This window comes from Triturus cristatus, chromosome 3_1 (genome assembly GCF_964204655.1).
Source record: "Triturus cristatus chromosome 3_1, aTriCri1.1, whole genome shotgun sequence".
Lineage (NCBI taxonomy): Eukaryota > Metazoa > Chordata > Amphibia > Caudata > Salamandridae > Triturus > Triturus cristatus.
Genome location: NC_140583.1, coordinates 331,071,310 through 331,097,571, shown reverse-complemented (window position 1 = coordinate 331,097,571; position 26,262 = coordinate 331,071,310). Strand labels below are relative to the sequence as shown.

Here is a 26,262-nt window from a genome sequence, read left to right as displayed (position 1 = left end):
GCATCTTCGACAGTTGTTTTATACCTAGTTGTTTTATATTTGTGTACATCACTACCAAAAATATGAATCGGGTTGTTGCCTATAGCATCCAAATCAGTCCTTTTCTCCCAGAATCATTCAAGGAAAGAGTCTCTCTATCTCTATCTCTATCTCTATCTCTATCTCTATATCTCTCTATCTCTCTATCTCTCTATCTCTCTATCTCTCTATCTCTCTATCTCTCTATCTCTCTATCTCTCTATCTCTCTATCTCTCTATCTCTCTATCTCTCTATGTCTCTATGTCTCTATCTCTCTATCTCTCTATCTCTCTATCTCTCTATCTCTCTGTCTCTTCCTCCAAAAGTCGATCCCGACTTGTGTGTTATTTCATGCTCTCAAGAAAGGCGTGAGTGAGGAGTAGAAGCATACGCACAATTAGCAGTTATGACAGATCTTCAATTAAATTAGACACCAGATCCCAAACTTTTTATTTTTATTGACAGGATACATTGGCAATGTCAGGTATATTATTTTCTTGACCAGATTAACATTCGTATATTTTCCTGCCACATCCAGGTTTTATTTCATTTTTAGTCTCTGCCCATTTGGCAGTGCTTAATTTGAGTCGGAGGTTGCATATGCAGCCTACCAGCGCTCCTTGTTGGGGACCGGGACTTATTTTTTCTTAACTCTGAGCAAGTGAGGAAAACACAAACAAGGGGGAAAGGAGAAGGAAGCGAAAGTCTGGAAAACCTTGACCGGAGGGAGGCTCTAGGAACCTGCAACAGTGAGATAAAGGGGCAGGGAGTGTCTGGTGGTGGATTAAAGAGGCATGAGGTGGAATCAAGACTACACAGCCTTGGTGCTCGGCGCACGGATTTGAAATAGTGCCAGGCAGGGCTTCTGAGCGGAGCTTTGGGCACTGGCAGTTATTCTTTTACAAATGAAATACTGCCATTGGATGTCCAACACAGCACATTCTGAATGCAGAGAGTGGGCACAGAGTATATGAATGAGCCGTCTAATGCAGTCCTTAATTAGTCATCTGTGTGCAGTTCCTCTTATGCGAGACTCCGTGTCTAGGGGGCAAGCTGCTCCGTGCCTCTTCCGTCACTTTCTCTGCAGTGCCTGATTCAAGTCATTGCTATTATTGTCGTCATTGCCTCCAGTTTTAAAAAAATATCTTTTTATTGAAAATTTGCACTAGTCAAGTGAGAGAGTTCACATCACAAATGCCCAAGATATACTGTGCAACATATAGTACAATCATCCTGGCTATTATTACAATTCAGTTTCCTCATTGTCATTTTTTCTAGTGCTCCCCTCATGTCCTGCAGATTCACGTGTTCGAGATACAAATGTCCCCTCTATGCGTGTTCCATTTTCCCCATTTCTTACCCCATTTTTTCGGGCAGCCTCTGGACATATACACATCTTTTTCAGGCAACATACATTTATCCATATCTTTTGACCATCCGTGCATGGTGGGTGTCTCACTCGATCCCTATCTTAGTGCTATGTTTCGCTTGGGCAGGGTTAACCCACGTCTGGTCAGTAGCTGTAAGGTCAGTGGCTTCCCAAATGTTCAATATGCCTAGTTCGGTGAATCTCTTACTCACATACATTTTGCATCTGGGTCGTGATTGTTACACAGAATGGCTGAATAGCTGGGCAGTCCCAGAGAGAGTGATAAAATGTGCCCTCTTCTGTGCATCGTCTAATGCACTTGGAGTCCTTCCTTTGGCGGATTTTAGAAAACGTCCCACCCGAGAGGTGAGTTCTATGTAGTATTTTAAGATGAATCAATCAGTATCTTAGTGAAATTGCCGCCTCCCGGGCGGAAGTCAGTGCTTCTTGCCATTCTTCATCATCTAACTCACCTACATCCTTCTGCTAACGTTCTCTGAATGAGAGCAGCGGTTCTGGCAGATTATTACTTATCTTTTGATACATCATTGATATAGCTTGCTGGGTCATTGGGTCTAAAAGTAATATATATTCTAATGGAGATGCTTCTGGTAGTGTCTCATTTCGTGGGATTATTGTTATTAACAAGTCTTATTTGCAGGTATCTAAACAATTCCTGGTTGGTCATTTGGTAGTCAGCTTGCAGTTTAGCAAATGGGATTATTTTTTCATTCTTCCAGAGACCCTCTACAGAGGAGATGCCCCCCCACTTGTCCCATTTATCGAATCCTGGTTGTCTCCCTAGTTGCTCTGCTGGGGGCATAGCTTGCGTTACTTTCTTGTGCTAGCCAAGTTTTTTATGTGCTTGGTGCCAAATAGCAATCGTCAGAGCCATTGGGCCCGTTAGCGATTGATGTTGGTGGTCTGTGTATAGGGCTCCTCTATATCCTTCAGGACCCATCAACAGTCTGTACATCTGGTATGCCGGGTCATTATGTGGATGGTATGCCCAATGGTTGATGACCATCAGTTGGGCTGCCCAATAGTAGAATTTGATGTTAGGCAGTGCGATCTCCCCATCATACCAGCTTTTCGTCAGTTTGTTTGGTGCTATGCGTGGGGGTTTGCCGTCCCATAAGGGTGTCCTCACTTCACTTTCGATACTTATGAAGTACGTTTCAGGAACTTTGTGGGGGTTATTTTGTAATATGTATAAAAACCGCGGCAGAGCGAGCATTTTAAACACCGCTGCACTCCCCAGTAGGCACAAAGGTAGTGTCTCCCTGTGCTGCACATCTTTTTGTAGTCTGAACAGGGGACTCAGGAGATTTTTTGTGAAGGACAGGGTGGGATTTGGTGTGATATATATCCCCAGATACCGAAAACCCTCCACCTCAATCCTAGCCCTACATCCGGTTGGCAGTTTTGGTGGTGGACCATGAAACATGTATACTATGGATTTGGACCAATTGATTCTAAAACAAGAGTATTTGGCAATGTTAGAGAGTATTTGGAGGATTCTGTTAACTGACTTATCCAGGGTCGCTAAATACAGGACTATCGGGGGGGCATCCTTGTTGCACTCTCACTAAGTGTTTCTATCCTGCCCAGTACCCCATGGAGACGACGTATGTTGAGTGCTGTGCTTCGCCCGGGCATGAAGCCTGACTGATCTGGATGTACTATTTTGTTAATGATAGGGATCAGTCACGCAGCCAGTATTTTTGCCAGGATCTTGGCTTCTGCATTAAGCAACGAGATGGGTCAATAGGCGCTAAAACTTTCTGTCAGCTTACCTTGTTTGTATTTAACCACTATAGAAGCCACTCTTTGATCATACAGCAGCTCTCCCTTATGGTAGCTCTCCAGATACATGTCCCTCAAGTATGGTGTTATCTGTGATGCCGTTAATTTAAAGAATTCGATTGGGAGGCTGTTGGGGCCCATCGCCTTCCCCGATTGCATACTACGGATCGCAGAACGTAGTTCCTCCTCTGTTAACTCGTCGTCTAGTGAGTCCCGGTCTTGAGGGGATAGGGTTAATAGTGGGAGTCCTCTCTTGTGTACTTAGTTGCCGATGCATAAAGATGCTCGAAATGGTCCGCGAAGGCCTCCGTCATTTCTTGGGGATCCCTGAGGGTTTTTATCTCCATTTACTTTCAGTGCATGTACCCAGCGCTGGGTCTGTTCTCTTTTTTCTAACCAGGCCAAGAGTTTACCTGCTCTATCCCCCATTTCATATATTTTATGTTGTTATGCTTTGAGTTTGGGTCTGGTTGCCTCAGCAAGTAGCGATTTATACTTGAGCCGCTTATTGTCTAGGGCCATTCTATATGAGTTATCTGGGTTGTCAATAATCTGTCTCTCCCCATCCATAATTTCTTGTTTAAGGGTTTCAATTCTGGCTCTTTGTTCTCTTCTATGCACAACTGTGAGTGAGAGTACCTGGCCTTTTAATGCTGTTTAAAAGCCTCCCATAATGTTTGCGCCGATTCAATGGACTCTCTGTTATTTTTGAAATAGGTGTTTTGTATTATTGTATAATTTCCTTCCTAAAATTGGGGAGTTTAAGGTACCATGGGTTTAATGTGAAATTTGTTTGTGTAAAGTGAGAGTCCGAAACAAATCTGGCCCATACTGGAAAATGATCAGAGATGCCTCTTGCCAGACAGTGAGCTTCCCTGAAATTGTGTATATAGTTTGATAGTGTCAATATATTGTCTATGCGGGCCCCTGAGTGAAATGTGTATTGTGATGCTTGAGGGTTAAAATATAGCCAGACATCCATCAGACTCAATGCAGCGAGAAAGTCCTCCAGGATTGTGTTCTCACGTGTTTGTCCTCGTTTTGGGTGCCGGTGTATTTGGTTTTGTAGTGTCAAGGTCAAATCTTCCCCGAGCACCATGGTTCCAGTCGGTAAGTCTAGGATGATTTTACTTAGGTCAGTTATAGCTACTTTTTGAAGAGCCGGAGGCATATATACAGACACTAGGTTGAAATAATTTCCCTCCCATAGCGCTTCTACTACTGTAAATCTGCCCTGCGCGTCAGCCCAGGTCTTCTGTATTATGAGTGGGAGACCCCTGGGAACCATTATGCCCGTCCCCCTGGAGCCCGACGTAAATCCAGCATGTGCAATCAATTTATATCCCCCTATGTTCATAGCTTTGCAGGTGTTGCCAACCAAATGTGTTTCCTGTAGGAACACTATGTTGGTGGCTTGCCGCCATGTAAACAGGATCACTATCCCTCGCTTAAGTTTATCCTCCAGTCCTTTTACATTCCAGGTGAGAAATTTGAGTGCAGTCTCACCTACAGTTTCTGACGTGTGTTGTGGGGTCTAATTATGTGTGGACAGCCGGACAGCAGCCTATCCCACTCGGGTTCACGGAATTTGGCATCCCGGGCATGAATAGTCTCATTACGTCGTGGGTGTTGCCTTGCTGCAAGTCCCATTTAGTTATCTGCATTTTTTGGAACAGAAAACGTTGTTGCACAGCTATTATTCCTCCTCTCACTTCTTTGCTGACTGTAGCATGAATAAACTGAAAACTAGCCCCTCTCTCTTGAGATAACAAGTTTCTCCTCCCAGCATGACGGTTTACAAACTACCTGCCTCCTCAACATTGCAGAGTGCCTGTTGCCCTCCCTCAAGGTTGTGGTCACACCGGTCCATCTCTCTCCACCCCTCCCCCCCTATCCTACGGACTTCAGGCATCTTAAATGCATAGCACAGTACCAACCCTTCCAATGAATATCTGAACATTAGCAGTTTTGCACCCTGCTATCTGCCATAGTTGCAGCTGCCCCATTGTCACGTAACTCGCCGCAACCCACGGCCCAATCCAGCCAGCAGTCTCGCAATTAGAGTCACCTCGGCCTCTTCTTTGACCTGCGCCTCTCCGTTCCTCCCCGGGGGGCCAAGGGTCACTAATTCACAATTGCTTTCCCAAGAACGCCTCTGGTCTCGCATGAGCAGCTGGATGAGTCGCCGTCCCAACAGAGGTAACCAGGCAAAGGGTGGTGTGCTCTGCTAATAGATTCCAGAGCCGTTAGTCATTTAGCCGGATGATGTGGCGGATATTATGGGATTTCGGGAGTGGGACTACAGAGCTGTGTTAGTGTGTGGCCTTATCCTCCGGTTGCCGGCCACCCCTCCTTGCTTCCAGTTTTTAAATGAAAATTAGCAGTGATTAAGCACCAATGTGAGGACAAAAACTCATTGGAAAATCGCGGGATAAACTTTAGTGGCAGATGTATCAAGCACAGTTTGAAACCATCATGAAAATGGCATTGAATGCAGTCCAGTCAAATGCTTGTAGAGGCAAAAATAGCAAACTCTGGTGGGTCAGTAATGGCAACTGTTGGTGTAGGCAGGCATGGAAAATACTGATGGAGAGAGGTTTCGGAGAAGCTTTTGGAAGCAGTCCTTGCAATTGCTGATGGAGTCAGCCATTTTAAACACTAATAGGCTGTTGGAAGAAGAGGAGCCTTGTGTCATGTTCTTCGGTTGTGGCACATTGCGAAAGAGCTGTGTCCTGTGATATATGGAGATAACACTCCTAAATTCAATCTGAAGACCTGGCTACTCAAATAAGTCCATGGGGACTACATGCCTACACACCTTAGCCAGAACCTTGATAGTCTCATGGTGATGAGTGCTCTTCACGACTCGACATAACATAATTTGTAGTTCCCCATTGGTCACTTGTGACTGAGTCAAGCTCTTTACTTCTCCCCAAACTTTGAATGTGTGTCCTGGTATTCAAGTAAGACTTCTTAGAAACCAGTGTCAAGTCATGCTGACAGATCACCAAAATTAGTGCTATAAGTCTCTCATCCTCACTGAAGGACAAACAGGACAAACAACATTTCTTGTGCCTGAACCCAAATTAGCAGGATGCTCATACTTGGCTGTTGGCCAGACCGATTTTATGCTAGTTAGAAGATGGATTATGATAATCCTTTAGCCGTCCAATTATCCTCTGATATATTTACTCAAAAAATGCAAATATAAATTGGTCACATATTTGGGCAGTCACATTATGTTGTTTGAGAAGGGCCCCCATATAGTAAAGTAAGTTGAACAAAATGCAGGGGCAGGGCGTTGGGAACCCTTTTAAAATCTGTCCTTCATTATGAGCATGGTCCTCTTCCAAAAAGATCAGACTTGGGAATAACTAGGGAACTTATTAGAGAATGGTATATTGGAGAGAATGACAACAAAGTGTCCAGGAGGTAAATTAAGGGTATTGTCAATGTCCTTTGTAATAGTAGACTTAATTGCCCTTAGTGAGTCTTTTGCCTGGTCTTCCCAGATCCAAAAGTGCAAACTTAAGCTGGAGCATTATACCAGTGGCATTCTGAGGGCTGTTCAGGGCTCTAGCTTTAACCCAGTAACACCAGCATTACAAATCAACAACCTGCAGGCACTGGGGAGATTATACTATGGAGAACTCTGGGGGCATGATAATGTAAATGACATAGAAAAGGTGGAGAATCGTTTTCGACAACTCCTCACCAATTTGTCAGTTAGCATGCCCTCGTTCCCCTGGGGCTAGACCTGAATACTAGATCTCTTGCCCATAGGGTAAGTCTTAGACCTCTGATGTATTGGAGGAGGATTTGGTTCTCCGTCGAGCTGGCGCCATTAAGGATAGGCCTAGAAGAAGACATTTTCAAGCAGCATGTAGTCAATAAGATTCCTTGATTGAAGTACATCCAACGTAGCTTAATTGAGATTGGATGTGAGAACCTTTGGGTACATTCAGAATCTGCTTGTATGGTGTCTAAGCCCATGCTAAAAGGGATGTATTGGAGACACCTAGACAAAGGGCTTCATAGGCTTGGTAGTGTGGGCTTCTTGACCTCAGGTGTTTTAGAGTTGAAGGATGCTCACTCACTGGAAGAGTACTAAGGGTCGGCAGAGCTTGCGTAGTCGCGCTACGCAAAGCTCAGTGAAACGGTAAATAATCTCCACTAGCACGCAGAAATTCCGCAAACACGAGGAATTGCTTGATCGCGATGCTTTTTTCCTGTTCACGAACACTGTTTGCGTTCTCAGGGGGAAATATCTCGCGTACACACATTTTGAGGACGCGAATAAGCAAAAAATTCCGCGAAGCCACGGAACGCAGAAATTTGGGCAATTCCGCATTCTCCGCGGAACGCAAAATTACCCAGATTCCGCAAATTCCACGAGCAGAACGGAATTTACCACCCAGGCCTAAAGAGTTAATGGATGTTATCGAGCCCCCAGCTTCTAGAACATTATATAGAGAATTTCGATTGGGGACCCTACCATTTCTGCCATTTACTGTGAAATAGCAAGCATTCCCTTACCAACTTGGAGTTGAGCTGCACATTTTGCCCTGGGACTAGGGAAATCTTAGAGCATATATTGTTCTCCTTCCCTCAGTATCACGCCCCCAGGTGGGCTTGGTTTTTGCCGTTATGTCGTCACATGTGGAGGCACAGACTGAAATGTGTTGCTTCCCCACCAGCACATTAGGTTGGGGGACTTGAATTTTTCTCCTTTGTCTAATATGTGAGTGGCTGATATTGTATGAATGACAATTTGATTTTATAAGGGATTTTGGTATAGACTATTGCATGTTCTTATCTATTTTTTTATTGCTATATCATGTTCGATTGAGACCCACCCGCTGTTACTGTAGGAATGATATGTTTTCGTAGTAGGGACTGCATTGTTTTTACTAATATGGATGTTTTTCATCTTCTCATTTATTTTATTCTCCTGCATTAGATTGACTGATTAATGCCCATCTGCTGCTATTTCCTTTACAGGGCTTTTAAAGTATGTCTTGAGATGCTTTTAATGTTTTAATTGTGAATTATGACTTGTGCTTTTATAGCTAATTCCCGAAATCAAGAAATAGATTGATTGGTAGAGTGATGCCATTACAAAATTTTCCAGGGCTTCGCATAGTGCTTAGTTAGAGTATAAATTATTTTGTTAGGAAATCAAAGGTGTCATAAAAATATTTAGGCCTTGTGTCTGAACTGAGGTTTTATTTGCTAAAGAAATAAGTTTTACTTTGCTATATGACTGCAAGCTTGTTTCTCATCATGAGAGCTATTGGGCCAAAGGCCTGTGCTTTATTTTGTGAAATAATTTGCCTGCATGTTCTTTTAATCCCTCCAAGGTGCAAAACAACAGCTGACCTAACCATGCAGCAAAAGCACCCTTATATTGCACAGTGTGACAAGTGCAGTGCCCGCATCGGTGCCACCTTTCATCCCAGCATGCTGCACCATTATTCCACTGTTGTTGGCCACCTTGACCTGCGAGGAGTGGCACCCATCGATCTGGTTCTCCAGGACTGCATCTTTGTTGTGAGCTGCTTGAGTTGCTCACAGGAAGGTCCAGTGCAGGTAATAATTACTGTTTTAAACAGCAGATAGTTTTGTTTGATTATTTTTGGTTCATAGCCTTAAGCTCTGAGTGCAGCAGCATGCTGCTTTGGCTCGATTATCTTACTCTAATGCTCGATTTGTGCTATAATGAAATGTAAACAATACAACACAACACAAATGTTTTCAGGCTGATGGAGCATACACATATCTTCTATTCTTGTTTTCAGCTGAGTTATTATATATTAATTTTCAATGTTTGTGCTACAAATGTTTGAATATAGTTTGTTCCTAGACATATAGTCTCCTGGGAGGATTATTGAGGTCCTATTGGGCTTCAAATGCCCTCCACTGAGAAAAGGTTTGGCCCAATTCTATCCCATTCCCTATGACCACTAGTCTGTTGGCAATATTTAATGTATCCAGGCAAGAACTACTTTCAAAAGTTTGTAGAAATAACCATTTAAACATCAACTGCAAATGAACATATTACAGGGATATTTTCTACAACACAGGTATGGGCTGCTTAAAAAATATGAGATATATATAGATCTCTATATTCACTGATAAAACACAGTTTACAGAGAAGTTATAATTAGGCTGTCATTTCACTTGTACAAAACCAGAGAAATTCAGCAGTTATAGTTAGCTAAGCTAACTATAACTCGCGATTCCACAATGCACTGCTTATGACCTCACACATTACGTCACTCATGACATGGTCAGTGACATCACTGATGACATCAGTGATGACGTCTCAAAGGACATCACTGATGGAATCTCTGACAGCATCATCCAGTAACTATGACTGTTTTTAAATAGTTTGGGAATGTCAAATATATATACCATGGTGTATGAGTGCCTGTATGAATGATTTAGTGGTTGTGTGACTGACTGTATAAGTGAGTGATTAGGTCTCTCAGCGAATATATGGGTGAGTGACTGGTTGTGTGGATGTCTGTGTCAGTATGTTAGTCGATGTGTAAGTTGCTGAATTGGTGTGTGAGTGGGTACGTGAGTTGCTGTATGGCTGAGTGATTGGTTGTCTGAGTACCTGTATAAGTGTCTGAGTAGGTGAGACAGAGGCTGTAAGGGTTGGTGAGTGCATCTGTCAGGGGATGCAAAGGTGAGTGTGTGTATGGTTGTGTTGGTGACTGAGTACATGGTACATGTGTCAGTGGTATATGGGTTAGTAACTACATAAGTGATAGCGGGGGGGAGGGCTCCTCCATTAGGGCGGAGGAGCATCGCCCACTGCTTTCTCGCAGTGCGAGAAGCAGAAACATAAAATGTTATATCTGAAAAAAACACGTTAGTTATAGATTCCTTACCTTAGAATTACCCCCAGGCGTCAGGCTGGATCCGGAAAGTTTTTTTCGTCAGCAGTACCTCTGCGCGTCGGAAGGTGGCGTGGGTCGGCTCTGAGTCCTTCGCCGGCGTGGTGGTCACCAGGATGACGTCGCTGCAGCTACTTAGACTCCGCCCTCACGCGCTGACGTCAGTTCTTTCTTTCTCCGCACCAGCCAGCGCAGATCCGGGAAGAGCAGAACCTCAGTCATTTTTTAACTAACTTTTCCTCAACTTTTTTTTTTCATTTTTTTTTTTTTTTATTGAGCAGAGCAAGGACATAACAGCATTATAATAAAATTGGACGTCAGGATGAAAAGAAAAAAATATCTGGACTTAACATATCCAAGTTAATCAGTAAACTTTTTTTTTTTAAAATAACACATAAGTACGGCAAGGCTATCAAACATTACCTAATAATCTAGCCATTAAACACTATAATACGTTTTCACTAAGTTATTTGAATGTTCTAAATACAGACTGCCTCTTAATAAACATAATAACGGACAATATTTACATTAAAGTGCACTAATTTGAGGAATTCTACCCTAGTATTGCTGTTTTTCCAATAAACACTAAGATCCTCCATCCAATCATCACTTGCAGCGGAAAACAGCATCAAGGGACAATTGCACCTTCTCATTGCTATTAGACCCTAAAGCGACATGTGCATAGTTACCTCAAATTTACAACGGAGATAGAGATACCTCATATCATAAACATCACATAATATTAATTAAACAGCGGGAACAAAAATCCATCAATAATGTTTTAAAACCTTATAACTGTGCAAAAAATGACAACATTACAGTACAATCAAACGTCCCCTTGAATATCAGGGCCTAAAGTGCAATGTGCTAAGGGACTAGGTTTCTGTCAATATATCCCAATTGTCAAAAATACTTCCCAGCTTCCAAATGTGAAGAACTAAAGTGCCATGTGGTAAAGTGCTAAATTTTGGTCAATATATCCCAATTATCCAAGGACTTCCAAACCGCTGTGAACTTTTTTATTGCCCCGACCCGTTTAGCATATGCTTCTTCAAATCTCCTTATCCTTTGCATTTTATTTATTCTTTAGGATAAGATGGTACTTCTTCAGATCTCCAATTTTGAAGAATTAAGGAACGAGCTACTGTAGCGCAGATTGAAATGCACACCTCTTTGGCTTTGGTCAAATCTGACCTTACTTTAGAAAAACCGAAAAAGGCCACCACTGTTTCGGGATCAAGCTTTTTTTTAATAGCCTGGCTTATTGCTAAGAAGATCTTGCTCCAAAACACTTCAAGCTTAGGACATGTAAAAAATATATGAAGCCAGTCTCCCTCACCGCGAGACTGGCATCGAAAACACTTATTTTCCATGTCCGTGTGGCGTTTACTTAGCGTTTTTGGAGTTTAATAGGCCAGCCACTGTGACAAGAAGGCCATTCTTTTGAAGTTGGCTGCTCTCAGGGCCTTACTCCCTACCTGGGCTATCGACTGCCATTCATGAAGCGAGAAGGTACAATTAGTTTTCCGCGTTATTTTTCACAGGAATTCCTCAACCTGGGGGAGTGCCTTGGGTTTTCTCAGGACAGAGTACCAATTTCCTACCCCCTTTAATTTCATTTTATAAAGGGCGTTAACTTGATTAATTGGAACATCACTTGGGAGTCGATTATATTTTATAATAAAATTTACGATCTGTAAATACTCCAGAAAGCCTGGTTTATTTCGATTACCAAATCTACTTAAAACTTCCTGCCAGGAAATCATTGTCTTAGAAATGAAAAAATGGCCCAGGTCCTCGAAGCCACTATCCTTCCATTTCCTAAGCTGACTGGAGTGAATTTGAAGCCCAAAAATTCGCATTCCTCTAACTTCAGAAAAATAAAATCTGAAGAGTCCTCTTGTTTAAAAAAAGATTGCAATCTATCAGAATAATCACAAATTGTCTTGTAGCGGGACTTTTTAGGTAGTTTAGATGTTTTTAAGAAGATTGATATTTGTGTTCCGGACTCATGAATCATTCTTTTGAAAAAAAAGATGTCTATCCGACCATTAGGTTCCAGTAGACGCGCTGTAAGGTCTAGTATAGCAGCTTCATAGTAAGTTCGAATATTTGGCAAAGCTAAGCCTCCTTGGGTTATTTCCAGCTGTAGTATGGGCAATGTAACCCTAGAGGCCTTTTTGTTCCAGATGAACTCCCTAAATATTGAGTCAATTTCTTTAAAATATTTGAGATTGATTTTCAGGGGTACATTTATAAAAAGAAATATTAACAGGAGAAGAATGGACATTTTTAAAAGTGCTACACGGCCAATCCGAGTCAAAGGTAAAAGGGTCCACTTATCCAGAAATGACTTAATTTTATTTCTCATGGCTAAGTGATTCAAACTAAATAGTTGTTCTACTTGGTTGGAGACTAAGATATCTAATCAGTTCTTCTTTCAATGCCTGAATTTTTTTAAATTAGGAGGTGAGAAGTTACAGTCAGCATTAAGTATTAAAATCTCTGTTTTATTTTGATTTATTTTGTAGCCTCCTATTTATACAAATTTACTAAATTCTAGACGAACCTCTTCCACATTCTGTTTATCCGGACATAAGTACATAATAATACCGTCCGTGAAAAGTTTCAGCTTAGCCATTCCCTCAGTTGGAGCTCTAATCCGGTGATTACCGCCAATTCTTATAGCCAAGGGTTCAATAAAAAAAGTAAAAAGTTTAGGCGACAGCAGACAACCTTGTCTGGTTCCACGGTTTAGTTCCACTACCCCTATTGGGTCACCATTTACTATAACCCGGGCTTGGGCACCTTGATATATGTTTCTCAGCATATTTGAAATTTGGTCCGGAATGCCAAATTTTCCTAGACCAAATAAAAGTGTGTCCCAGTTGACCAAGTCGAACACTTTTTCGGCGTCGACCATTGTAATAAAAGTGGGTATTTTATTATTGGTCGCATAATCAAATTAAAAACCCGGTATTAGTGGACATTGATCTTCCTGCAGTTAACCCAGTCTGATCATAGTGGATTAAAGCCTGAGCAATAGTGGTAAAACGTTGTGCCCAGACTTTCATTAATATTTTAAAGTCGGCATTAAGTAGACTTATTGGCCTGTATGAATTAGCATCCTTTCCGCTTTTCCCCTTTTTAACAAAGCTAACCAGTATGGACTCCTCAAAATTTGGGGGGGGACATACCCTCCCTGTTTGATATTATTGAACAGTTTCGCCAAGAAGGGGGTCAATTCCTTGAAAAGGGTTTTATAAAATTCTATTGGGAGTCCGTCGGCTCCGCAAGCTTTAGCCCCAGCAATAGACTTTGCCACATTTATAATTTCTTCTTCAGAAATATCCAGCTGGAGCTGTGCCGCCAATGGCCCTGCAAGAATAGGGAGATCAACCTCCTCAAAGTAGTTGTTAATCTGGTCCGCTCCTGCCTCATATCTGGAAGTATATAACTGCGAGTAATGCTCTAAAGAAACTTGAGCTTTATCTTCTTTATCAGTTAAAGAGATTTTTGTCTTTGGGTCAATGATTTCGGAGATCATGGCTGCTTCCTGCTTAGTTTTGGTAGTTCCAGCACGCATTTTGCCAACCATTTGACTCTCCTCATACAATTGCTGTTGATATGTTCTGGAGCTGACAATCTCTTCTATTATAAAAAACTCCTTCAATTCATATTTCGCCCTATCTAACTGAGCTCTGGCACCCCCGTCCCCACCGGCTGTGTATTTCTTACTTTCATTGCCTTCGCTACAGCCTGCCTAAGTTCAAGGATTTTCTCCCTCCTATGTTTAGCTTTAGTAGCTGAATGTGCAATCATTTGCCCGCAAAGGGCTGCCTTAAACCAACCCCATAGTGAAAAGATTTCTGCCGTGTTCTCGTTTATCTTAAAAAATTCGGCAATCCATTCCTTTGTGCCAGTCACCCATTGAGGATCCTGCAGGAGGAGATGACCCATCTGCCACCTGGGTCTTGACCGCCTGCATTCCTCAATTCCAACTTCAAGTTTGATAAGGGAGTGGTAAGAGAATGGATTTATCTCTATTTCAGTGCTTACATAGCCCAAGGATTGAGATATTAAAAAAAATCGATTCTGGATGCCGTGTGGAACTGATTAGAATAGCAGGAAAATTCCAGCTTTGTTGGATTGGCATTACGCCAAGGATCTATCAAGATATGTTCCTGTCTTAATACTTCTAAGACTTTCTTAGTTTTGGGTTTTAGCTCTTTTTTATTTTTATTCAAATTGTCTTTCTTTAAATTTTGAATAAAATTTAAATCGCCGCCCAAAATTATCTTCCCCGGTACTCCCCTGAGTATCTCACTAATTTTAAGTAGGGCTGTGGTGTCGTCCGGGATAGGACCATAACAATGAATAAAATGTAATATCATGCCATTTAGTTTGGCCTCAACCCAGATCCATCTACGCAGGGGATCTCTCCAAATTTGGCCAAATTCCCAGGGAAGACCCCTGCAGAAATATATCGCTACCCCTCTTTTGGCCAGGCCTGCTGAAGCAAAAAAGGCATGTGAATACCATCTAGGAAGAAATAGATTTGGGGAATTAGTTTTTAAGTGGGTTTCCTGCAAAAATAAGACCTGGGGTGAAGAGGAAGCTAACCATCTAATTAATGCTCCATATTTGTGTTTATTTAGTATCCCGTTAACATTCACGGAAATAATACTACACTTGCTTATAATTTTTTTGCAATGTATCTATAGACTATACCAGATTCCTCAAAAACTCCCACAATCCTGACAGTCTTTCCAATAATGTCCCTGCTGCTGCTCATTTTACTACTGCTTTTACTCTTCCCCCTCCCCTCCCCACCCCATAAATGTGGTTCCCTCTAGCCCCGCAACCCACATTTTATCCCTTCTTCTATTATTAGGGTGCCCTGACCCTGCACCCTCAGTGACCAACCCCACCCACACAGCCGAAGAAATATTCCACAGTGGGCACAACTTTAAAGCTGATTCATCCTGTAGCAGTATTCTCTTTCAGGAGCTCCTGGGCTTCCTCTACCTGCGAGAACAAGTGGGACTTCCCTTTGACAAGCACCCTTAACTTTGACTGCTGTGCGATGGATGCCTGTGCCCCTTGTGCTTTAAATAAAAATAATAACTTCACAAATTCTTTGCGTCTTCGCGCCACCCCTGCTGACATGTCTGAGAAAATCCGACAGTTTGTGCCCTCATCTATAGCGAATTGCCTCTGCTGGATAGCTTTCGTCAAAACATTCTCTTTAATTCTATAATCAGAGAAGTTAACTAGAATTGTGCGAGGGTGCTTTGAATCTGGAAAGGGGTGGGCCGGAACCCGATGGGCCCTTGTTAATGTTAGATCCCCAGCGTGGTCAGGGAGCACTTTTTGTTTCATAAATGTTTCAACCCAACGGAGGGTATTGAAACCCTCGCTTCCCTCGGGCACTCCTACTATTCGAAGATTAGAACAGTGCGAGTGATTTTCAAAATCTTCCCGCTTTGATTCCAAAGCGGTCTTATCTGCCGTCACTTCGTTGATTTTCCGGATTGTGGAGCTCATCTTGTCCTCTAAGTGAGCAATCCTAAACTCAGCCGCCTCGAGCCTTGAAGGAAAACCAGCAATTGATGCCTCAATTTTTTCCAGTCTTAAATGGAGAGAGGCAGTCTCTTGTGCCTGGGATTTTTTCATCTCCCTGATTTCCTCCAGTATTCGATTCAGCAGCATTTTCACTTCCATTTGTTGCTAGCTGACCCCGGAGGAAGGGAGCTCTGATTTCTTGTGCGGATTCTCTATCCTCTGGCTAGGTGGTTCTCGCTTTCTCTGCTACACCGCCAGGCATATCTTGAGACTTCTGCCCGCTCTCTAGCTGCTGCTGTCTAAAGATGTTTTCAACAATTTAGGCTATTTCAGAGAGCGGCTGCTGCACTGCTGCAGTGCGTGGACTTAAGAGGCAGAGCGAAGGATTTCCCTCCACTAGATCAATTATGGTGGAGGACGTCGCAGAGGATGTTGCAGAGGATGTCGCTGTGGGTGTTACAGCTACATGCGTGGCCTCGTGGGGGGGGGGTGGAGAGATATGCAACCCTTCAAAGAGATTAGATGTTATATCATCTTCCGGGGTTGCTGGCGAGGTTGGTCTTGTTTGCGATGGGCCTTGCGTTGCATGAGGCTGCGTACTCTTTTTAATGAACAGTGGAAAATCCTTACAATTCTTTGGTTCGACCATATTACATACTGGCGTGGCACCACCTATCAGTCCCTTAGCGGCCTCAACAAGAGTACTGGTTCTGGTAATGGGGGTGGGGGATACCCCCACTGCGGTAGCAGTAGGGCTGGCATGGGCTGTGGCTCGGATTGTACCTCCGAGGGATCCTCAGTAGAGCTCTCGGAACTAGAACTGACTTCGGACTGGTTCGTACTGGACTGGTTCGTAGTGGCAGAGGTTTTTACTACGGATGACGCCCCCTTCGCTTGTATTAGAGGCTTTTTGGATTTCATTCCGTTCATCACTTCTACCCTGGCTACCGCGTTGGCTTGCTTTTGGTGTCTTCCCATTGTGCTATGTATTTATAAATTTCTCCTCCCTTGAAAAAGTCCCAGGCTTGCAAACTGCCTGCAGATACCTCACTCTCCACCTCCGCTAAATCACTATAGGCAACACCAAATCACCATGTCCTATTTGCCACTCTTCCCCCTCGACTCCCCTGCCACAGCTTCTTCACGAAATCTGTCTTTATCAGGGAAAACCATCTTTTAGTACTCCTGCAGCTCTTGTTCAGGTTCGGGTCTCCGCTGCTGCGCTACTCCGATTGTGTCTTAATTGCCAGATTTCACGAGGCATAGAAATGGAACCTGGAGCAGCTTGCCTCATAGAATGCTCTTACCGGTAATGGTTGATTGCTAGCGATTGTTCCCCATCCTCTGCCGCGCGCTGCCTCAGCCTCTCTCGCCGCCTCGCTTTGTCAGTTTTTTCAGCCTTTTGTTGCTTCACCGCAAGGTCGCCGCAGCGTCGCGCAGCCTTTCATCCCCATTACGGTACTGACCGCCAAATGGGCACGCTCGCGGTCCCTGCTGCTGCTGTCTGTCTCCTGATTGCTCCCTTTGAACTCCTCAGCGCTGTACCGTCACCGCATTAAAGGGGGCTCAAAGGGACTTCGAATTCAAAACGGCATTCTGCGTTCAGCCGCGATCGCCATTCCTCTCACCACTGTGGACTTCTTCAGGTGGGTGGGGCCTCGTTCACCTCGACTACGGAGAGGCGGAGATCTCCATAGCCCTATATCTTTTCCTCAACCTTTGTCGACTTCTTTTTCAAGCCTTCAACTCCGAAGGTGCATGAGGGATGCCTGCTTTCAAGACCTGCGGTTCCTGTCATCGCATGATTTCGGTGACGGATCCGCTCCACGTGTGTCTTTTTTGCCTGGAGTGCAACCACGACCCCAAGTCGTGCTCCATCTGCCATGACCATTACGGTTCCAAATCTTCGAAGTCTTCACACTCTGGGTCGGGTAAGTCGAAGCATAAGAAGAAGTCGAAGAAGTATCGTAGCTCTTCAACTTCTCCTCGTCGGTCGGCCGATCAGGCGAGACACGCGGGTGGAGCCCCTCCCATGGCTCCACGCGCGAAGCCTCTACTCGAGTTTCCCTCCCTTTCCAGGATCCGGAGCGACTCCCGCCCAGCTTCGTACGTTCTACAAGGTGATACATGCTATCTTTGGGCGGACCGACCCTGCCGGCACGCCTTTGGCACGATGACTTGTTTGGGGGGGCCTAGGTCTTCGCTGCCGGTGGCTCGGTCCCTGCACCGCTGAGCCCCCTTGGACCCGGCGCCGAATGGGGTGTTTGTGCCCCTGTTCACTACTGGAGCCTCTTTCCAACCTGAATGGCAACCAGACGATGAGGAGGAGGACTGGGAGGGGTCAGGGGACCCTTTAACTGATCAGCTAGGTTCTGACCAGGACTGGAGAGAGGAACTGGGGGATGCCAGTGGTCTTGACACTTCACCTGACCTTGGCATTTTGTTTCCCGTGGCTACGGAGAAGGGAGCGTCGTACGCAGTGGTGTTGTGTAGGACGCTGAGACTCTTAACCTCAAGATTCCTACGGTGGCGGTCAGGACTAACCTCCTGACAGAGGTGCTTCACCGGCTACAAGTTCTTCGGAGCCCTGGTTGCCGTTTAATGAGGCCCTCACCAACCTCCTTTAGGGCACGTGGTCCAGGCCCAATATGGGGGCTCCCGTGGACAGGATGATTGCCCAATGCCACCGCCCTGCTCCGGGCGACCCCACTTTACTCTCCCAACACCACACCCCGGAGAGCTTGGTTGTACAAGCCTCCACTTCCAAAAGCGCCTTCCCTACTTCTCCACCGGAAAGGGAATCCAAGAAGCTGGACCACCTTGGTAAGAAAACTTTCTCTTCCGCCAGCTTAGGACTGCAGTCCGTAAACACTGCATGTCTCTTGGGCTGTTATTCCCACTCGTTGTGGAATACGGTGCCGCATGTGCTGCCTCAGTGTCCGGAGGAGGCCCGGGCCGCAAAGTTTACAATACATTGTGGGATGGACACCGCCGACTCTCTGGGCAGAACTATTTCCACGTCAGTAGCGCTTCATCGCTATGCCTGGATGAGGTCCACTGGCTTTTCAGGGGATGGCCAGAAAACCTTGATGGACATGACCTTTGATGGCCGTCGCCTTTTTGGCAACAAAGCAGGCAACGCTCTAGAGCGTTTCAAGGACTCACGGGCTTCAGCCAAGTCCTTGGGCCTCTCCACCTGCCCTGCACAATCTGCTTTTCGCCCCTTTCGTGGCTACGGAAGGGGTGCCCCGCTACGTCCCGCCCAGAGCCACAAGCCACAGTTACCCAACCTTCGCACAGCTGCGGATATGGGAACATCCGTCGTGGTTCCGGGAGCCAGCGTGAGGGCCAGTCCACCAACCCCCCCCCCCTGCAGCAGCCTCTAAACCCTCCTAGTATGACCTTTCAGGCCCTTCAAATGCCAGTGGGCGGCAGGATTTGCCATTACCTCCCCCACTGGTGCACCATCACGTCGGACAGGTGGCTTTTGCCAATAGCTCGAATGGGCTGCTCCCTCCCCTTCGAGACTACCCCTCCAGCCATGTCACCAAGATACCACCGCATGTCTGAGGATCATTTGGCCCTGCTCCAGCAGCAAGTTACGGCTCTCTTGGCCAAGGGAGCCATCGAGCCCGTTCCTGTCCCAGAAGTAGGTCGTGGTTGTTACTGGTCATTTCTGGTCCCCAAGAAGGACAAGGGCCTGGGTCCTATCTTGGACCTCAGGGACGTCAATCTCTTCGTCCGGAAGGAGAAGTTCAAGATGTTGACGCTTGTTCAGGTCTTATCTGCCCTCGACCCGGAAGACTGGAGGGTAGCGTTGGACTTGCAGGATGCTTATTTTCACATTCCGGTCCTGCTGGCCCACTGGCGTTACCTACGTTTCACGGTAGGCCACGAGCATTTTCAATTTACTGTGCTCCACTTTGGCCTTACCAGTGCCCCTCAGGTGTTCACGAAAGTGAGGGCGGTGGTTGCAGCTCATCTGCGCAGATCAGGGGTTTCAGTCTTCCCCTATCTTGACAACTGGCTGTTGAAGGCAAGCTCGCCCCAGGCAGTCATCTCCACCTCCAGACTACGGCCGACCTCTTGCATTCACTGGGGTTCTCCATCAATGTGCCGACGTCACTCCTGATTCCCTCTCAGTAGCTCCTCTTCATCGGAGCGGTTCTGGACACGACACGATTTCGGGTCTATCCTCCCGAACAGATATTCAGGTTATGATTCCAATCTTTCAACCTCTATCCCGGGTTTCGTCAGAATGACCCTGAGACTGCTGGGCCTCATGGCCTCCTGCATCCTGCTGGTCGATCATGGCAGGTGGCATATGCGGGCTCCACAGTGGGACCTGAAGTTCCAGTGGGCGCAGCATCAGGGGAATCTGTCCGATTGTTTCCAGATCTCGGCGGGCACTGCACGACAACTGCAGTGGTGGCTCACAAACCAGGATTGGGTCAATGTCAGATCCTTCTCCCTTCCCCAACCAGACCACACTGTGGTGACGGACGCATCCCTTCTGGGATGGGGTGGCCACATGGGAGTGGCGGAGATCAGAGGCCTCTGATCTCTGGAGGAGTCAGGGCTCCACATCAACCTTCTGGGGCTCCGGGCGATTCGTCTTGCACTGAAGGCATTCTGTCCGGGGAAGAGTAGTGCAGGTGTTCATGGGCAACATCACCTCCATGCGGTACTGCAACAAACAGGGCGGGGTGGGGTCATGGACCCTATGTCAAGAGGCCGCCTCGGGACATGGCTGGAACATCAGGGCATATCCCTGGTGATTCAACACATGGCAGGTTCTCTGAATGCCAGGGTGGAAGAACTCAGCCGCAGGTGCATGATGGATCACAAATGGGTCTTCACTCGGAGGTAGTGCAAGGTCTCTTTCAACAGTGGGGAGAGCCTTGGTTAGGCAATGCTTTTCATCGCAAGTGGAGTTGTGGTCTGTTGTATAACTTCCCGCCGACACCACTTCTGCCCAGAGTGCTGTCGAAGATCAGACGTGACCAGGCCCAAGTCATTCTGGTGGCCCCGGATTGGGCACGAAGAGTCTGGTATCCGGAGCTGCTCAGCATGGCCAACGATCCTCCGATCAGACTGCCTCTACGGGAGGATCTTCTGTCGCAGCAGCAGGGGATGGTCCTCCACCTGAACCTGTCCAGTCTCCACCTCCTTGCATGGAGATTGAGTGGTGGCAGTTGATGTCTTTCGACCTGCCTCTCGAAGTCTGTGACATACTCTTGGCAGCTAGGCGTCCCTCCTCTAAGACGGTATATGCCTGCCGGTGGAACAAGTTTGGGGCATGGTGCACAGCAAAGGCTGTGGATCCTCTTTCTGCCCCTCTTTCTGAAGTTCTCTTGTTCCTTCTCTCTTTAGCCCAACAGGGCTCCCCCCTGGGCACTATCAAGGGCTATCTTTCAGCCATCTCTGCCTTCCTTCGGCTGCCAGATCAACCTTCTCTTTTCAAGTCCCCGGTAGTTAACCGTTTCTTAAAAGGCTTAACGCATCTTTTTCCTCCAATCCCCTTTGTTATGCCTCAGTGGGACTTGAATCTTGTTCTTACCTATTTAATGTGCGCTCCCTTTAAGCCGCTTCATAACTGTCCTTTAAGACTCTTGACTCTTAAGACTGCTTTCCTGGTAGCCATCACTTCTGCTAGAAGGGTGAGTGAGCTCCAGGCCCTTTCTTCCAAACCTCCTTTCCTGTCTGTCCATCTGGACAAGGTGGTTCTAAGGACCCCTCCATCCTTCCTTCCTAAGGTGGTCACTGCCATCCACATCTGGCAGACCATTACTTTGCCCACCTTCTTTCTGCCTCTGCATCCTTCAAAGGAGGAAGAGAGGCTCCACCGTCTGGACCCAAAACGTGCTCTCTCTATCTGGATCGCACAAAACCGTTCCGGGTGGATGATCAACTCTTTGTTGGCCTCGTGGGCGCCAAGAAAAGTCAGGCCGTACACAAATGCACCATTTCTCGATTGGTTGTTTTGTGTATTAAGGCATGTTATTCTCTGGCTAAAAAAGAGCCTCCGGTCGGGCTACTCGTCCATTCCACTACGGCGACAGCAGTCACTACTGCCTTGGGAAGAGGAGTTCCTCTGAATGACATCTGTCAGGCGGCCACGTGGGCATCGCTGCATACGTTTACAAAACACTTCTGCCTGTACAGCCAAATCCGGAGAGACGGCTTCTTTGGCTGTTCTGTTCTCCAGGACTTTCTGGCGTGATCTTGGTTCGGAGACCCACCGCCTGGGTTGGTATTGCTGGGGTATCTATTCTAAGATAAGGAATCTAGAACTAATGTGTTTTTTTCAGATGAACAAGTTACTTACCTTCGGTAACGATATATCTGTAAGAAACATTAGTTAGTTATAGATTCCTTACCGCCTCACACATCCTCCCCGTTTTGCGAACTGATTTCTAGGGTTAAGGACATCCTTTCTGGGCCCTAGTTTTGTGCACCAATGGTCAGTGTCTTGCATGGCTCTGCATTTCTGGCGTGGAAAGTCGTGTACAGAACTGACGTCAGCGCGCGAGGGCGGCGTCTAAGTAGCTGCCGCGACGTCATCCCGGCGACCACGATGCCGACGACTGACGCGGTGACGACCAACGCCACCTTTCGATGCGCAGAGGTACTGCTGACAAAAAAACTTTCCGTATCCAGTCTGACACCTGTGGATAATTCTAAGGTAAGGAATCTATAACTAACTAATGTTTCTTACAGATATATCGTTACCGAAGACAAGTAACTTCTTCTTTAAATACATTTTTATGTTTCTCCTTCTCATGCTGCGAGAAAGCAGAATGGTATGCCTTGTTGGGGGTGGGCGGGTCGGGTAGGAGTGGCATGCCCAATGTTATGGGCCCTGACTGTTTGGTCGGCCTTCTGGGGCCGACCCAACCAGTCATGCGCACTCTGGAATTTCTCTCCGTAGGCTGCATGCAGCCTACATAGAGAAAATGGCCTCCTTACAAGCGCTCAGCTGGGCACCTTCCGCACCATTCACAACGCTGCCATTGCAGCCTTGTGATTGGCTTAGAGGAGGGGAGGGAGGATACCCTCCACCCGCATGAACCCTCCCACCCAAGCGACTACCTCACCTGCGAGTCATGTGATCCGCGACTGTGTGAAAGGCAGTATAGGTGATTGCTGGAGTATATGTGAGTAAGTGAATGTGAGAATGGCAGTATGGGTGAGTGTGCTTATGTCAGTGACTGTATAGGTGAGTGAGTATGTGTTAGTATCTGTATGAATACGTGAGTGTATGTGTGTAGAACTGGTGAGTAAGTGGCTGTGTGAGACTAGCTCTGTGGGTGACTGACAATGTGTAAGTGGCTGTATGGGTATATGAGTGGATATATCAGTGGCTGTATTAGTGAGTGAGTGGATGTGTGTGTAGACTGATGAATCAGTGAGTGGGTGTGTAAGTACTGGTATGGGTGTGCCAATGATGTTGCGAATGGTAGTATTGAAATTGGAGTGGGTGTATAGTATATTGGGGTGTGAGTGACTGCGTCAAAGATTCTGTGGATGATGTCATCAGTGATGTCATTTGAGATGTCATCAGTGATGTCACTGACATTTCATGGGTGTTGTAATATGTGAGGTCATAAGCAGTGCATTGTGGGGGCGTGATTTATAGTTAGCTCAGCTATCACTGCTGAATTTCTCTAGTTTTGTATGAGCGAATTGTCAGCCTAACTATAACGTCTATGTAACCTTTATTTTTTTCAGTGAATTTCTACGTTTATTTAAAAATTCCATTTCCTAACTATAACGTCCCTGTAACCTTTGTTTTTTTCACTGAATTTATATATTTTTTTACTAGTAGTTGCGTTTGCAAAGTGTTGGCGAAAAGGGGCTGAGCCTCCGACGAGCTGTCAGGAATCCCGCTCTCTAGGACTTACAGGAGGTACCAGGCGGGCTTCTTGGCCCCCAAGGTCCCTCAGGAATAAGGTGGACTTCATCTCCCAACCAGTAGTGCACCACGAGCAGCGTTTGCTGAATATGCCTTCTTATCCCGCAGTCTTTTTGTCCGCAAGGAATCACAACGCGGTCGTTACAATGACCGCGTTGTGATTCCGCATACCATTACTCCGCAAGTCGGAACAACGACTTGCGGAGGGGGGGGGGGGGCGCTGGATGTTGGAATAGTATGATTTTCTATTCCAACTCCAGTCTGTGCGGACAGTAGGGAAGGTGTTGGATTTTAAATCCAACACCATTCCCCCCTCCGCAAGTCATTGTTCCGACTTGCGGAGTAATGGTATGCGGAATCACAACGCGGTCGTTGTAAGGACCGCGTTGTGATTCCCTGGGTACAAAAAGTTTTGTTATAAACGTTGTTTACCGCGTTTGCTAAGTGGTGGAGAAGGAGGCATGGCCTCCGAAGACCTCTTATCATCCCTGCTGTGTGGGACTCATTGGAGATAACAGGAGGGGTAATTAGCCCCCAAAGACGTCCTTGGGGGCCAACTACCCCGCCTGTTACCTGCAGTAAGTTCCACACAGCAGGATTGCTGAGAGCTGGTAGGAGGCCACGACCCTTTTCTCCTCCATTCTACAAATGCACCTCCTGGCTCTCTACAAGTAGAGGTATGAAGTCCCCTTGGCTATTGAGGGTTTTTCGGGGCCAACTACCCCTCCTGTTACCTCCAGCATAACCCACACAGTGGGTTTGCTTTGAGGTTTCCGGTGGCCATGCCCCCTTTCTCCAGCACTCTGCAAATGCACCTCCTGTCGTACTACTATTTGGTGGTTGAAATTCCCTTGGCTCTTGAGTGTCGTTGGGGGGCCAACTAGCCCTCCTGTTACCTTCAGCAAGACCCACACAGCTGGATTGCTGAGATGTGGTCAGAGTCCATGCCCCCTAACTTCACCACTCTGCAAGTGCACCTCCTGGGGCACTGCTGCTTGGGGGGAAGAAGTCCACTTTAGTCTTGAGGCCCTCAGGACGATAGGGGACCGCATCCATCGACCAGCAGGGCGCCAATAGGTACGTTTGCAGAGTGGTGGAGAAAGAGGGCATGGTCTCCATCCACCTCTCAGAAATCCCACTGTGTGGAGCTTACTGGAGGGAACATGAGTCCTTGTTGGCACCTAAGCACCATCAGTAGCCAAGGGGACTTCATCTCCCACCCAGCAGCATGCTAGGAGGTGCATTTGCAGAGTGTTTTTTTCTATTTTTTTAGGAAGTAGGGCCTCGTAACCCGCCCTTCCCTGGACCATTTTGGGCCTAGGGGATCCCATTCCCCGGGGCCTGGCGTTTTTTTTTGTTTTTGTCTTTAAAGGGAGGGGTGTCGTGCGGTGCCCCTCACGGGCTGATTTCGGCTTTGGTGACCCAAATTCCCTGGGCCCGGCCTTTCTTTTTTAATATTGTTATTTTATTTAAAGGGGGTGGCAGAGCAGCCCTCCTACCGGAACATTTTATGCCCCAGGAACCCCATCCCCCGGAACATGTTCCCTTTAAAAAAAGAAATCACAGAAAAGGGATGGGGGAGGCCATTTTGGCCCCTTTCCGGGCCATTTGGGCCCCACGTACCCCATCCCCCAGGGCCTGGCCTGTAGTGTGGGTGCCTTGGTCCCTCCCAGGGGTACCCACATTTAAAACGTTGGGGACCGTGGGTAGAGCCGCAAGGCCCCGCGGTCCCGGCCACCTCCCTGCTTCCTGTGTGTGCCCCGGCACAGGGGGGATCCGGGAAGCCCCTTCACTTAATTTTAATTTGTCCCAGGGAGGTGGCAGTCCCTGGGAAAGGTGGTTCGGTGAGGACCCTCCACATAACTTCAATTAGCCCCAGGTGAGGTGACGGTGTCCTGGGCTGCGGGCGGGCCCATTCATAATTAAAAGTGCCCTGGGGAGGCGGCGGTCTCGGGGCTTTGCTAAGCCCAAGGAGAAGGCCCCTGTTTGCCCTCCTCCTATATTTATCATATGCCCCCGGGACCTGGCCCACCCAGGGGTTATTGTAAAGCAAGTGCAGGAGCCCGCGCTGGCTTCTTAAAAATGATGTTGCCACAAACTCGCAATTATGCGATTTTGCTGCAATAAAAAAAAAAAGGCTTTTATGCCATAGCGGAGTTCCAGGGGATCCCAACACCATGGCTTGGGGGTCAGGATATTCATAACCTGCCCCCTTTTCTTTATTTTCACTTTTTTGGGGGGGGGACTCAGTGAAGCCGAGTCTTAAGTTGGCTGCCAACACTTCTAGTTGAAGTGTTAGCAGCCAATCAGAGCTGTGCATTTCCCTGCATGAGGTCGTCTTTTTTTGCAGAGGCTTTGCGACCAGTGATATATCTATCTTTTTCTTCCTAAATTTCCTCAAAAACTACTGAATGGATTTGTGCCAAATAACAAAAATCACAATCTGCGGGACAGTATCTACCTTTCTGTTACATTTGGTGTAATTCCATCCAGCAGTTAGGGCTGTAGGTTCGACAACATGTCCCTATGGGAATTAACATTACAAACGCACCCTTATTTCGCACCCCTATTTCTCGGTCCCCACTGCACGGATCACCCCCAAACTTTCCATGATACACAGAACCTACTTTGCCAGTTTTTTGGAGAAAATTTAATGAAGATTGGTCAAACGACACCAAAGTTA

General features: G+C 46.4%; 1 protein-coding gene across 4 annotated transcripts in view; it reads left to right on the top strand.

Moving 5' to 3' along the window:
* The window catches only part of LOC146860205 (uncharacterized), a 515,433-nt gene that overhangs the window by 430,532 nt on the left and 58,639 nt on the right, over positions 1-26,262 (top strand). For all 4 annotated transcript variants that reach the window (XM_085644046.1, XM_085644048.1, XM_085644047.1 and 1 more), the window contains exon 7: positions 8,555-8,783. In XM_085644046.1, the coding sequence (XP_085500172.1) occupies positions 8,555-8,783 (229 nt within the window). The remainder of the gene's footprint in view (positions 1-8,554; positions 8,784-26,262) is intronic.